Genomic DNA, 15,302 nt, shown 5'->3' with positions numbered 1-15,302 from the left:
AAAAGCCATTTATAATGCACAGGACCTTTAAGAAATCTGTGAATTGTGAATGAACAGAAGCATAGCTGACTCCTAAAAACAACTAACTCTAACTGGTAGAGCAGGAACAGGCGTAGACAGGTAGGATACACAGGTAATAAAAACAAACGACCGGACAAAGACTGACTAGGTGGAACATGACTGAATAACACAGAGGAATAATGGCTAATGGAACACAGCTGGGGGTGATGACCGATGATGTGATGACTCGTCAGCTGGGCAGACAGGAGACATGACCACATCTGCTGGGTCAGGCTGGAAACAGGGGGAGAGAGAAACACCACTGTCTCTGCCTCACTATTAGATCACACCACTGTCTCTGCCTCACTATTAGTTCACACCACTGTCTCTGCCTCTATTAGATCACACCACTGTCTCTGCCTCTATTAGATCACACCACTGTCTCTGCCTCACTATTAGATCACACCACTGTCTCTGCCTCACTATTAGTTCACACCACTGTCTCTGTTTAACTATTAGATCACACCACTGTCTCTGCCTCACTATTAGATCACACCACTGTCTCTGCCTCTATTAGATCACACCACTGTCTCTGCCTCACTATTAGATCACACCACTGTCTCTGCCTCACTATTAGATCACACCACTGTCTCTGCCTCTATTAGATCACACCACTGTCTCTGTTTAACTATTAGATCACACCACTGTCTCTGTTTAACTATTAGATCACACCACTGTCTCTGTTTAACTATTAGATCACACCACTGTCTCTGCCTCACTATTAGATCACACCACTGTCTCTGCCTCACTATTAGATCACACCACTGTCTCTGCCTCTATTAGATCACACCACTGTCTCTGTTTAACTATTAGATCACACCACTGTCTCTGCCTCACTATTAGATCACACCACTGTCTCTGTTTAACTATTAGATCACACCACTGTCTCTGTTTAACTATTAGATCACACCACTGTCTCTGTTTAACTATTAGATCACACCACTGTCTCTGTTTAACTATTAGATCACACCACTGTCTCTGCCTCTATTAGATCACACCACTGTCTCTGTTTAACTATTAGATCACACCACTGTCTCTGTTTAACTATTAGATCACACCACTGTCTCTGCCTCTATTAGATCACACCACTGTCTCTGCCTCTATTAGATCACACCACTGTCTCTGCCTCACTATTAGATCACACCACTGTCTCTGCCTCTATTAGATCACACCACTGTCTCTGCCTCACTATTAGATCACACCACTGTCTCTGCCTCACTATTAGATCACACCACTGTCTCTGCCTCACTATTAGATCACACCACTGTCTCTGTTTAACTATTAGATCACACCACTGTCTCTGCCTCTATTAGATCACACCACTGTCTCTGCCTCTATTAGATCACACCACTGTCTCTGCCTCTATTAGATCACACCACTGTCTCTGTTTAACTATTAGATCACACCACTGTCTCTGTTTAACTATTAGATCACACCACTGTCTCTGTTTAACTATTAGATCACACCACTGTCTCTGCCTCTATTAGATCACACCACTGTCTCTGCCTCACTATTAGATCACACCACTGTCTCTGTTTAACTATTAGATCACACCACTGTCTCTGTTTAACTATTAGATCACACCACTGTCTCTGTTTAACTATTAGATCACACCACTGTCTCTGTTTAACTATTAGATCACACCACTGTCTCTGCCTCTATTAGATCACACCACTGTCTCTGCCTCACTATTAGATCACACCACTGTCTCTGTTTAATTATTAGATCACACCACTGTCTCTGCCTCTATTAGATCACACCACTGTCTCTGTTTAACTATTGGATCACACCACTGTCTCTGCCTCTATTAGATCACACCACTGTCTCTGTTTAACTATTAGATCACACCACTGTCTCTGTTTAACTATTAGATCACACCACTGTCTCTGCCTCTATTAGATCACACCACTGTCTCTGCCTCACTATTAGATCACACCACTGTCTCTGTTTAACTATTAGATCACACCACTGTCTCTGTTTAACTTCTCTTGAATGCTCATATGCCCCCCCCCCCATTGTTCTCTGCATACCTGTTGTTAGGTTTGGCTCATTGCCAAATCAAAGGCCTAGATCCACAAAGAATGGATTGCACGGAGCAAGTTGCACCCTTACTTACAATTCATTATGAATTGAAAATGGGGGACCCTGATGTAAACAAGACAAAAGTCTTTCTCTGGTCTGCATCCCCTTAACAATTATGTGTATTGACCCGTAGCCTACTGTATTGTACCCATTCTGCAATCTCTTAAATAAAACTTTCATTCAATCAATCAATCTGCAGGGTGATTGATTGAATGAAAATTGTATTAACAGATTGCAGAATGGGTACAATACAGTACGGCTCAATACACACAATTGTTAAGGGGATGCAGACCAGAGAAAGACTTTCGTCTTGTTTACATCAGGGTCCCCCATTTTCAATTCATAATGAATTGTAAGTAAGGGTGCAACTTGCTCCGTGCAATCCATTCTTTGTGGATCTATGCCCAAGTGTCTTACGTGTCACCATGTCCTAACAGAAGGATGAACAAATGAGGGATTTCTGACTAATGTTAAGTATGCATATGGATCTAATACTATGTCAATATTACTATTGCTTTACAGAGATCTTGCACAGACCAAGGCTGTGTTTGAGAAATATCGTCCCACTCACGTCATCCATCTTGCAGCCAAAGTGGGGGGCTTGTATCTACACTTGAGGGAGAATTTGCAGTTTTTGGTAAGAAAACACAGCCTCTCGTCCCCTGTGTTGACAGCTCCTGTTGTGAAAGTGAACAAGCTTCTTACGGTCAGGAAGTTACAAAACACTAGCTTGACGTGTGTATTTGGGTCCAGCGCTTAATGTACTCTTATAGAGTCAGATATAGGCTAGACGTCAGACACGTACACACATAGGACCCAAAGGGTGCTCGAGCACCTGCTCCTTTTCCGCAGAGTAAAAAAGGGCCCTAAAAAATTTCGTTTATTTTCTATTTTAATTATATCAAATAATGTGCTAATTATAGACGCAAAACAACATGTTTTTAAGTTTAGAAAGATTGCCCCCCCCCCCCAAAAAAAAACAACAACTAAAAAACTTGCTATACGACTCACTATAATGCTGCACTTAGTTTAGGCGAGTTAGAAAGGGAAGATAACTCCTTTGCCTGTGTGTAGAAGATATATTTAATTGGCACACTCAACATCGTTGTAAATTAGGGCAACCTTAGCTTTTTTTCTAGTTAAAATAAACGTTTGAAATTAAACAAATTAGGGTCAATGGTATTTTGTACAGCGACCAACAGTGTAAAATAACGTGTTTTTACGTGTGAAACTATATAAATTGTTTACAAACAATCCAGAACTTTCTTTTTATATGACTCATAATCTGTTCATTTATATAAATGTTTTTGGATGAATATAAGTATAAAGTGCTATAAATATAAAGTATAATGAATCGCAAATTACTTTGGGTATGCAATCGACAGGCGTTTTATGCTAAATTTGCAAGACTGGTAGCCCATCCCATCATGATGGAAAGAAATCCCGACCTGAAATTAATTCAGTGTCTATAAATGTTAGTAGGTTAGATGCAACGTAATGTTTTGCCTGCGTGCTGAGTTACAAGTCTGCAAATCACATTTACAGTTGTACAGCCCTGGCCTATATTTTATTCTATTTCATAATTATATTCTTTTCTATTGTGCTTAACTTAGTTCATATTTCATTTAATCTTACTCTACCTCTTTATTGTATTATCTGTCCGCTAATGTCGCACCGAAAACGACCAAAGCAAATTCCTTGTATGTGAAAACTACTTGGCAACGAAGACATTTCTGACCCGTCCGTTCGCTTCAGGGAGGGGACACACATGTCACTCACGCACCAACACCATTCAAGACAGGTTGCTTCACCAAAAACAAAAAGGTATACAACCAAGCCTAAATTAATGTATAAAAGTAGGCCAAACAAATGAATGAATTGCCAGCTACCTTGCTAATCGTGTTCAGCAGGTGAAGACCGAAAACTTGTCCGACCCTCTCAACATCTCTAAAGGGGTGCCTCAAGGCTCCATCTTGGGCCCCTTTTTCCCTCTCTCTCTTTCCTTCTCTCTCCCTTATTTATTGTGATTTTCCTTGTATACTATTGCTACTGTAATTTTTTATTTGATTTACTTGTATGCATGTACATAAACTTGTTTTTGTTGCAGCCTCCTACCCCCCCCCCCCCCCCCCCCCCCCCTTCCCTCAAAAGGCCTTTGCTTTTTGGTCAGGCTGCTCTTGTATATAAGAATTAGTTCCTGCCTGTGTAAATAAAGGTTGCATTAAAAAAAATAATAATAATTGAGGGGGACATGTCCCCTGCAACAACATGGACTCATATACAGCGCACATGGACAGCAAGAAAAGCAAAATACAGCTTAACATTAAAAGCAATGGAGTTTTACAGTGCTGAACAAGTCTACACGGTTCATCCATATATAAACCTTGCTGGCTCGGTGAGTGATATGAGTGAATGGATATCCTTACAGAGAGACAACCTGAGAATCAACGACAACGTCCTACACACCGCTCACGAGTTGGGAGTCACCAAGGTGGTGTCCTGCCTGTCTAGTTGCATCTTCCCTGACAAGACCACCTACCCCATCGATGAGACCATGGTGAGTTTGGAGACGTTATAGCGACAGATGCACTACACGCACGTCGACAGTGGGTGTTGGGTTAAGGGCAGAAGTGAAACTCCTCGCTGTCAGGTGTAGATAAGCAGCTGGTGACTCCACGTGTATCTGAGGAGACATGTGGTAGTCTACACTCTACACCCTCTCCAGACCGACAGTAGGGCAGCATGTGGTAGTCTACACTCTACACCCTCTCCAGACCGACAGTAGGGCAGCATGTGGTAGTCTACAGCCTCCCCAGACCGACAGTAGGGCAGCATGTGGTAGTCTACACCCTCCCCAGACCGACAGTAGGGCAGCATGTGGTAGTCTACACCCTCCCCAGACCGACAGTAGGGCAGCATGTGGTAGTCTACACCCTCCCCAGACCGACAGTAGGGCAGCATGTGGTAGTCTACACCCTACCCAGACCGATAGTAGGCCAGCATGTGGTAGTCTACACCCTACCCAGACCGATAGTAGGCCAGCATGTGGTAGTCTACACTCTACAGCCTCTCCAGACCGACAGTAGGGCAGCATGTGGTAGTCTACAGCCTCTCCAGACTGACAGTAGGGCAGCATGTGGTAGTCTACAGCCTCTCCAGACCGACAGTAGGGCAGCATGTGGTAGTCTACACCCTCCCCAGACCGACAGTAGGGCAGCATGTGGTAGTCTACACTCTACAGCCTCTCCAGACCGACAGTAGGGCAGCATGTGGTAGTCTACACCCTCCCCAGACCGACAGTAGGGCAGCATGTGGTGGTCTACACTCTACAGCCTCTCCAGACCGACAGCAGGGCAGCATGTGGTAGTCTACAGCCTTTCCAGACCGACAGTAGGGCAGCATGTGGTAGTCTACACCCTCCCCAGACCGACAGTAGGGCAGCATGTGGTAGTCTACACTCTACAGCCTCTCCAGACCGACAGCAGGGCAGCATGTGGTAGTCTACACCCTCCCCAGACCGACAGTAGGGCAGCATGTGGTAGTCTACACCCTCCCCAGACCGACAGCAGGGCAGCACAACGACCAAGAGGTAATTGGCATAACGACTAAATTGGAGGATCCACACACGCAGACAATGAAGCAAAAACGTAACCTCTCTGGTTTCACCGAGGCGATTATAATGACGGTTGGGTTTAATCATTGTTTCTCACCTCTCCCTCACTCACAGATACACAATGGACCCCCCCACGACTCCAACTATGGCTACTCACACGCCAAAAGGATGATTGATGTGCAGAACAGGTTAGCCGGGTAGTGTGAACGGAGGCGAGGCCTCAGGGCAGAGGTATTATAGTCTTTGTGCAAACACAACAAATGGGCAAGACCAGACATAACAATTTAAATCGTGTTTTATACCTCTGCTCGACTAAACTCGACTGAGCTACTCAATTGGATTCCCATTCTCTCACCGTACTGGCAGATTATCTGGCAGGTTTTCTGATAATATGATTTTATGATCATGGTATGAGATTTTGATGGTATGATTATAGAGTAATTATCACAGTTTCCCAGTATTATGATTATTATTACAAGCATTACAAGTTTTAGTAAGTAAGTCAATTAAAATAATATTTCCAAAGCACATTTAACTGTAGTTGCAAGTGATGTACAATGTAAATAGCACTATAATAAAACACGGTAAAAAAAGAAAATGGCAATAAAGATACGACAAATATAACAAAATAAAGAAAAAATAACAAAAGAAAAGTTTTGATACAAATACACATCATAAAACAGGATAGGTGTGAATCAGACTATCCAGGCAAAAAAAATAAGCCCAGTTTAAAAGCAAAAGCTAAAAGACCTGGGTAAACGGGTCTACTTTTAGGCCTACTGAAATCTTTTATATATATATCTGAGCTTAGCAACAAAACAATATCATAGAATATCACAGAAACCCTAGCTTCTAAAAAGCTTTGCAGTTGATGAACCATGATGTTTGTTTGCCTACAGGGCGTACTTCCAACAGTACGGGCATCGCTACACGGCAATCATCCCCACCAATGTGTTCGGCCCCCATGACAACTTCAGCATGGAAAATGGCCACGTGCTGTCGGCGCTGATGAACAGGACGTATGCTGCCAAAAGTGAGTGACACACACACCCACGGGCAGCCCAACCAGCATTACTGGATTCACAGTCCACACCCAAGGCCACACCGCCTATGGCTAGGTACGAGAGACCCCACAGGCAGACCAAAATGCCTCAGAGACTGATGGATTTTGTCATTGCGTAAAAGGAGCCTGTCTGGCACACAAAAAAAGAGTGAGTGAGTGCCAGATATTGTTATGCATTAAGTTTCAAGTTTCAAGTTTCAAGTTTCTTTAATAGTTGTCATACAGAAGTACAGAATACTTTTATACAAAATGCTTCTTACTGTTACGCTCCAGAGACTGTGCTAGACAAGATAAGTATCAAATAACATAGTATAGCATGTAAATTAGAAGTAGAAAATGAGGTCACAGTGTTCAGTATAGACATATGTACAATGTTCGATGCAGAATAGACGTAACTGAGTTACCATATAATATACAATACTATATAGTGCAAAGCAGAAATGGGATGAGGTACAATTTAGGTACAATTTACAGTAAGGTGTACGAGTTGTAGTGCAATCCTCTATCAATAAATATAAAGTGTGGGGAGTGGGTGCTACAGTGTGTTTGTTTAAAGTGAGTGTGTGCTATAAAGTGTGGGGAGTGGGTGCTACAGTGTGTTTGTTTAAAGTGAGTGTGTGCGTGTGGATGTGTGTGCTATGTGCGTTTGATGGTTGTTGTGTAGTGTTCATTGTTCGTTGAGCAGCCTGATGGCCTGGGGATAGAAGCTTCTTCTGAGTCTTTCTGTGCTCGCCTTGAGACTCCGGTATCGCTTGCCTGACCGCAGCAGTTCAAAGAGGCAGTTGTTCGGGTGACTGGAGTCCTTAATGATTCTCTTAGCCTTGCCCCTGCACCGCTTGTTGTAAATGTTCTGGAGGGTGGGGAGCCCCCCTCCAATTGTGCGTTCGGCTGAACGTGTCACTCTTTGTAGTCTGCTTCAGTCTTGTGCAGTGCTATTCCCAAACCAGGAGGTGATGTTGCCAGTCAGGATGCTCTCTATTGTACATGAGTAGAAGTTCTTAAGGATCTTCTGACTGACTTGGAACTTCCTTAGGGGCCTGAGGAAGTAGAGGCGTTGTCGTGCCTTCTTCACAACACTGTCAATGTGTGTGGTCCATGTCAAGTCCTCGGATATGTAAGCTCCGAGGTACTTAAAGCTGTTCACTCTCTCAACCGGTGCCCCGTCGATGCTGAGGGGGCTGTAGTCCTTGACCCCCGACCTCCTGAAGTCCACAATCATCTCCTTTGTTTTGCTGACGTTCAGGGAGAGGCTGTTTTCCTGGCACCATCCCGCCAGGACCTTGACCTCTTCCAGGTAGGCCCTCTCGTCGTTTGCAGAGATCAGGCCCACCACCACTGTGTCGTCAGCAAATTTGATGATTGTGTTGCTACTCCGCTGAGCCACACAGTTGTGTGTGTACAGGGAGTAGAGGAGGGGACTCAGAACACAGCCCTGGGGGGCCCCTATGTTGAGGGTGATGGATGAGGAGGTGCAGTTGCCTGCTCTCACCACCTGGGGTCTGCCCGTCAGGAAGTCCAAGACCCACTGGCAGAGGTCATAGTTCAAGCCCAGGTCCCTGAGCTTGGCTATGAGTTTGGAGGGGACTATGGTATTGAATGCCGAGCTGTAGTCGATGAATAGCATTCTCACATAGTTCCCCTTCCTCTTGTCCAGGTGTGATGCTGCTGTGTGCAGCACATGGGCTATGGCGTCCTCCGTGGACCTGTTGGGGCGGTATGCAAATTGCAGGGGGTCCATGTTGATGGGGAGGGAGGAGCAGATGTAGCCCTTTACTAGCTTCTCAAAGCACTTCATGGCTATGGAGGTGAGAGCTACAGGGCGGTAGTCGTTGAGGCAAGCAGGCTTGGATTTTTTGGGTACAGGGATAATAGTGGACTTCTTCAGGCAGGTGGGGATGACAGCCTGTTCTAAGGACAGGTTAAATATGTCAGTGAATACCGGGGCCAGTTGGTCGGCACAGACTTTTAGGACGCGGCCGGGGATGCCGTGGATGCAGCGGTCCTGCTGCCTTCCTGATATTCACTTTTTTAAAGGTCCGCCTCACCTCATGCTCTGTTACCCTGAACACTGAGTCTCCATCAGCAGCAGACCCCCCCCCCCATTGTCATGTTCAATGATGTTTACATGCATTTACTATTTTCAAGGTGGAGTTTTGTTCGTGGAGAACCTTTGTTTATTTTTGATAACAGGGATAAAAGAATTGAAGTGCATTCTGTATGAAAAAAAAAAGTTATTGAATTCACTGATATTTCTGTATGGTACCTTGGAGTTTATGTCCTAGTAAGGAGGGGATGTGTACTGACGTGCCACACTGTTACATGGTTACGTCATAGGAGCTGACGCTGTGCGTGCACTCCAGAGAATGCAGGCTGAGAGCAAGTCAAGTGCGGGAGCACTAGAACGGAGAATGCAAATAAAGACTATTGTTTAAATACTGAGTCGATTATTAAGTGAAGTACTACTTAATATCTAACAGTACCGTATTTACATTATGAGATTTGAAAACCTTGCTCATCTGAAAACGTCTATCTGAATGCTTCATAACACCACATATCACTGAATGTTGTTAAACAAATGTAATACTATTCTTACAATCCCACAAGACTCGAGGCAACAAGAGAGAGACAGTGGTTTGAGTAACACAACAGAGAACCTGTCTGGACCAGAAAGACGTGCCTGACCAGCACTTAAGGAAGGCCCTCAGGTGGAGCCTCTAGGTCTAGGAGTTTGCACTTTCAAACATTTTGACAAACATGCTTCACATAGTAGTCACTCTCTAGGTATCATGGTAATGTATGACTATTGCAGTATACTATAGCCTCTCTGCATTCTTGTATAGGACCCTGGACCCAGGTATGTAGTCAGAGGGGACTGTGTAGTCCCAAACAGGAGGTCTGCTTTTAGTCAGGCAGCCTTTTCCGTGAGAGCAGCCCACACCTGGAACAGTCTGCCAACACGGCTCAGGGAGTATCAAAGTTACATTTAATTTAAAACTAACTTAAAATCATGGTTGAGAGATGGTCAAGTGTGCAACCATTTTAACTGAGGGGTTGTGATTAAGCATTACATCACACGCAGGAGTGGTTTGTGACCAATAAACCATGCCTAGGGGTGGTTGTTAGGCCCGAGGCGCAGCCGAGGGTCGTTAGACCCCCCTAGGCATGGTTTATTGGTCACAAATCACGACTGCACGTGGTGTAAAGCTTTTATACAACTGCCAGATTCATCCAACCTTATTTCTATACAATAAACACACATTAATCGAAGATTTATTGAAAAAACCATCCGCCAGAAAAAGTTGTTCCCACAACTCCATGTGGAAGCAGCTTGAAGTGCATCCAACCAAACTAACACATCCAACTGTGTATTATTGGAATGATTGAGAGAAGTTGCCTCATGTGGAAGCAGCTTGAAGTGCATCCAACCAACTAACACATCCAACTGTGTATTATTGGAATGATTGATTGAAAATTTTATTACCAGATGCAGAATGGGTACAATACAGTACGGCTCAATACACACAATTGTTAAGGGAATGCATAGGAAAAAAACGTTTTCTTCGCCCTATTTTTTTATTTATTTCTTTTAGCCTAAACTTAACCAGTTGGAAACCAGGGGTACAGTAATAAAATTAGCAATCAACCAATCAATCAATTCAATAGACCATGCTCACTTAAAACAGCGCTGCTTCTCTCTCAGTCTGACTCCCCCGCTGTTGCAGACAGGAGTGTGTGTGTGTGTGTGTGCGTGTGTGTGTGTGTGTGTGTGTGTCACAGTGTGTGTGTGTGTGTGTGTGTGTGTGTGTGTGTGTGTGTGTGTGTGTGTGTGTGTATGTGTGTGTGTGTGTTTGTGGGTACGCCAGCGTCGGACAGTGAGAGAGAACGCTGCAGTCAGTAGCAAGAAGGAAGTAGAAATTTAAATCAATCAATTAATCTATCAATCAAACCGCGATTTTTCTTTTGTTCTAGATTGCCTCAAGACCCATCAATTACATCATCCAACATTGTTTAAAGGGCTAACACATTCCCCTTGACAGAATCGCTTCATATTTAGTCGTTTAGTCGCCATTAACATATCCATTTGTAAATATTATTGGCCACCTTCTTGTGATCCGGCGGAGTGATGTGATGTGGGTCGGTTGTGGGCGGGTCCTGGGCCAGCAGCGTGGATTGTTGCCAATAAAGACGTGTAAAATGACTGTTTCAGCCAATCAGAATCGAGAAATTTGCATGCCGTTGTATAATGTATTGTAATGTATTTATTTGTATGTATTTTAGTGTATTGTAACCTATACTGATTCCTACTGTGTTTTAATTATTGTACTATGTTTTAATTATTGTAGTGCTCATGTCACCTGCCCCAGAGACTACAGTTGAAAATTAGCCAACTTGGCTAAACTGGCATATTTACAGTCAAATGTTCCTTAATATGCACTGTCTCTGTATTTTAAACCAATAAATACAAATACAAAAAATTCTCCATTGGGTCCACTTTCAGGTTTAAATCTACAATGTGTAAGATTCACTCGGTCGGTAGATTGGTTGGTCGGTCAGTCCACAAAAATTTCTCCACTCTCTAGCAGCCACAGGTTTCACCCTAGGAGGCTGACATTTGGCATGGAGGTGTGTGTGTGTGTGTGTGTGTGTGTGTGTGTGTGTGTGTGTGTGTGTGTGTGTGTGTGTGTGTGTGTGTGTGTGTGTGTGTGTGTGTGTGTGTGTGTGTGTGTGTGTGTGTGTGTGTGTGTGTGTGTGTGTGTGTGTGTGTGTGTGTGTGTGTGTGTGTGTGTGTGTGTGTGTGTGTGTGTGTGTGTGTGTGTGTGTGTGTGTGTGTGTGTGTGTGTGTGTGTGTGTGTGATCAGGGGCGGATTTAGGATTGTAGGAGATCCGGGGCTTAGCCCAGATAGGTGCCCGCGATAGCGGGCACGTTTTTATTTTATTTCGACACCACAATTTTTTACTTATACCACCACCTTGAAATAGGGGTGGAGGCGATATATCGAGTATACTCGATGTATCGCGGATTGTTCTACCCGAGATGTAGTACTGTACTATATCGTGAACATCGAGTATTATTTTATATGGCGCCGCCCGCGGCCGAGAGACACTCGCAGTGCTTTCCTCGAGAAGGGACGGCGGCGCTATAGGCTAACGTTAGTGTACTGGTCCCGAGTGTAGCAGGGATGGCGGAGCTATAGGCTAACGTTAGTGTAGTCAGGGCTGTACAGTGCGATATAATGTTGCGGTTGTAATTTCATTAGACAGACCAGCGCGGACCTTTAATAACATGCAATTTAATTGACACGAGCAATGAGCTAACGGTAGCTGCTAACCAAGGTATCCATTAGGATTATGCTAAGCTAACTAGCGATAGCTGCTAACCCTGGAAAACGGTCAAAGCGGACTCCACAAGACTAGTTCCATTCGTGAGGAAAGGGGGTGGGTTATATTGACAACGCTTGACAACAGAAGTTTAAACATAACTTCATATTTATTGGTTATTCGTTTCTGTATATCATCCAATTTCCATCTCTGTGTGTCTCCATCTCCATCTCTTCCTGTTTACATTCGAGTGTGACGTCATCACCTATGGCAGCTTAGACGATCAAAATGCGAACCTAGAACAAAACCCGGGGGGGGCTGGCTCTCTTGTTCATTCTCGCCCCATCTCTCTACATTCAGTAGCCAAACGTTACAGACAGTATGAATGAATGAATGAATGAAAACTTTATTTAACAGATTGCAGAATGGGTACAATACAGTACGGCTCAATACATACAATTGTTAAGGGGATGCAGACCTGAGAAAGACGTTTGTCTTGTTTCCATCAGGGTCCCCCATTTTCAATTCATATAGACATTTATGACATACACAACATACATGACATTTATGGCATAGGGACATATAGGTATTTAGTACTGATACATTTGTGACATAACGGTATTCAAATATACAGTACTGTTACCCCTAGATCCTGACAGAGTATATACATATGATGGGGAGGGAACTGTACATTAGGAGGGGGTGGGTGGGTGGGAGGGAAATATACATACGGCGGGGAGGGAATATATACATGCGGTGGTGAGGAGACTGTCTATTAGGAGGTGGTGGGGGTTTTGGGCATTTACGGTGGCCAGTTTCGAATTGCAGCCTCCCGTAGGTGCTCTTCAAGAGCTGTTTTGAATGTGGGCAGGGATTCACATTCCTTTACAGCTTTGGGTAGGGCGTTCCACATTGTTGTGGCATAATTGCGAAACGTGTTTAGTCCCTTGTTTGAGCCGAATCTGGGTTTAACATGATTTGTTGAGCTTCCTCTGGTGTAGTGGTTGTGGTATTCACTGACCTTTGGGAAGTATTTTGACATGTACATGGGCACCCCAGTCGTATAGTGTATCTTGTAGACCAGGCCCATTGCAAGTTGCTGTACTCTGTCGTCTACTCTAAGCCATCCTAGGTTGGCAAAGTGGGCAGGGGTGAGGTGGGTTCTGGGGTTCAGGTCAAGTAGTAGTCTGACCAGTTTGTTTTGTGATGTTTGTAATTTTGTTTTAAGCGCCTTTGAGGTGCTTTGGTACCATGAGGTGCACGCATAGTCATAGTACCCTTGAATGAGTGCTCCTGCCAGAGTCTTCAGGGTATTCTTGTTTACCAGAGAGGAGATCCGGTACAAGAATCTAGTTCGTTGGTTGACTTTTTTTATTACATTGGATGCCATTTTGTCACAGGAAAGATTTGCCTCTAGGATGGAACCCAGGTAGGTAATTTTGTCTTTCCTTGTGACAATATTGTCACCCACTGTAACTGAGAATCCGTCGGTCTTGCTGAGTTTGTTATTTGAACCGAAGAGAATGGACTCTGTTTTGCCCATGTGTAATGATAGTTTGTTATCAGCGAGTCATATGCAGATTTTGCCTAGTTCCGTGCTGAGGGTTTTTTCAACCTGCAATTTGTTCTTGTCAGAGACCAGCAGGGCTGAGTCGTCCGCAAACAGGAACAAGTTGCAGTCACAGGCTGACGACATGTCATTTGCATAAATTAGGAAGAGTAGCGGTCCTAGTATGCTTCCTTGTGGAACACCACAGCTCACTGTGAGGGGGGGGGATAGAGTACCGTTTACCTCTACCACTCCCCTCCAGGTAGGATTGCATCCAGCTCACTGATAAGCTATCAAAACCAATTGCTTTTAGCTTGTCCATTAGAATGGAGTGATTGACAGTGTCGAAGGCCTTTTGTAGGTCCAGCATGACCATGCCGCAGTATTTGCCCGCGTCCACCTCTTGTTTGATGTGGTCGTTCAAATAGAGGAGGCATGTGTCAGTGGAGTGGGACGTTCTGAAGCCAGATTGGAATTCGTAGATTAGATTTTTTTCCGCCAAGTACTTTTCGACCTGTTCATAGACTATTTTCTCCATGACTTTCGAGATGGAGGTAAGAATAGAAACAGGGCGGTAGTTGCCTGGGTCTAATTTGCTGCCCTTTTTGTGTAGAGGGGTCACTCTCGCAATTTTGAAGTCCTTGGGGACGTGCCCCTGTTTTATAGAGAGGTTTATTATGTGTGTGATGACTGGGGTGATGGCGGCTGCTGCGTCTCTGAGGAATTTGGAGGGGATGTTGTCATGGCCAGTGGCCTTGTTAGGTTGGAGGGCGCTCAATTTTTTGAGTACCTCATCGGTTGTTACCATTTCAAGTTTGAAGTCGTCTTTGTGGACCCCTAGGTTTTTGTAGTATGCTACTATGTGTTCTACCCCATAATGCCCTGAGTGGGAGGGTAGTTTGTTTACCAGTGTTGTGGCTATGTTTGTGAAGAAGATGTTTAAGTAATTGGCTACATCCAGCTTGTCTGTGATGAGCGTGTTGTCCGTCTTTATGTTTATGTTTGAGAATCTGGTTTTAAGTTTTTTACTGCAGCCTAGTTGATTATTGAGTAATTTCCAAAGTTTGCGGGGTTTGTTTTTGTTTTCCTCAGTTTTGTCGTTGATGAAATTTCTTTTTGCGGTTCTGATCATGGTGTTTACGTCATTTCTTAGTCTGTTTCTTTGGATTTTTAGTTCAACCACGTGGGCTTGGAGTTCACTGTTTGAGCTTTTGGAAAGCTTTGTCTGACTTTTATGAAGTTCAGAGCATTTTTTGTCTCTGGTTTTCATAGCGGCCAGTATTTCAGTGTGCATCCATGCCTCAGCGCGATTTTTAACCCTGGTGGTTCTTATCGGTGCCATGTTGTTGAGTATTGCTGTGAATTTGGTTTTGAATCCAAGCCATGTTTCTTCAACCTGTGTACCACTGAGTTCATCTGACCAGTCCAAGCTCCCCAGTTCTAGGTTAAAGGCCTCTCTAGAGTAAGTTTTGAGGTCTCTAGATGTGACTGTTTTGTGACAGCCGGCCTTCTGTTTTAGCTTTTTGCGGGTACAGAAAATCATATAATGATCACTTAACCCGCATGCTATCACCCCTTTACTGGAGATCATTGACTTGTCAGTGGTCAAAATGAGG

General features: G+C 44.1%; 1 protein-coding gene across 1 annotated transcript in view; it reads left to right on the top strand.

The window, feature by feature from the left end:
• Nucleotides 1-15,302, top strand: part of LOC311240133 (GDP-L-fucose synthase-like) — a 30,206-nt gene that overhangs the window by 7,262 nt on the left and 7,642 nt on the right. Inside the window, exons 3-6 of the mRNA XM_084328667.1 lie at nt 2,665-2,779; nt 4,571-4,699; nt 5,870-5,943; nt 6,655-6,788. Of these exons, the coding sequence (XP_084184793.1) occupies nt 2,665-2,779; nt 4,571-4,699; nt 5,870-5,943; nt 6,655-6,788 (452 nt within the window). The remainder of the gene's footprint in view (nt 1-2,664; nt 2,780-4,570; nt 4,700-5,869; nt 5,944-6,654; nt 6,789-15,302) is intronic.

The sequence above is a fragment of the Notolepis coatsorum genome (genome assembly GCF_963971535.1).
Source record: "Notolepis coatsorum genome assembly, chromosome: 14".
Taxonomy (NCBI): domain Eukaryota; kingdom Metazoa; phylum Chordata; class Actinopteri; order Aulopiformes; family Paralepididae; genus Notolepis; species Notolepis coatsorum.
The sequence above is the reverse complement of the archived record's forward strand: the minus strand, read 5'-3'. Positions and strand labels throughout refer to the sequence as shown.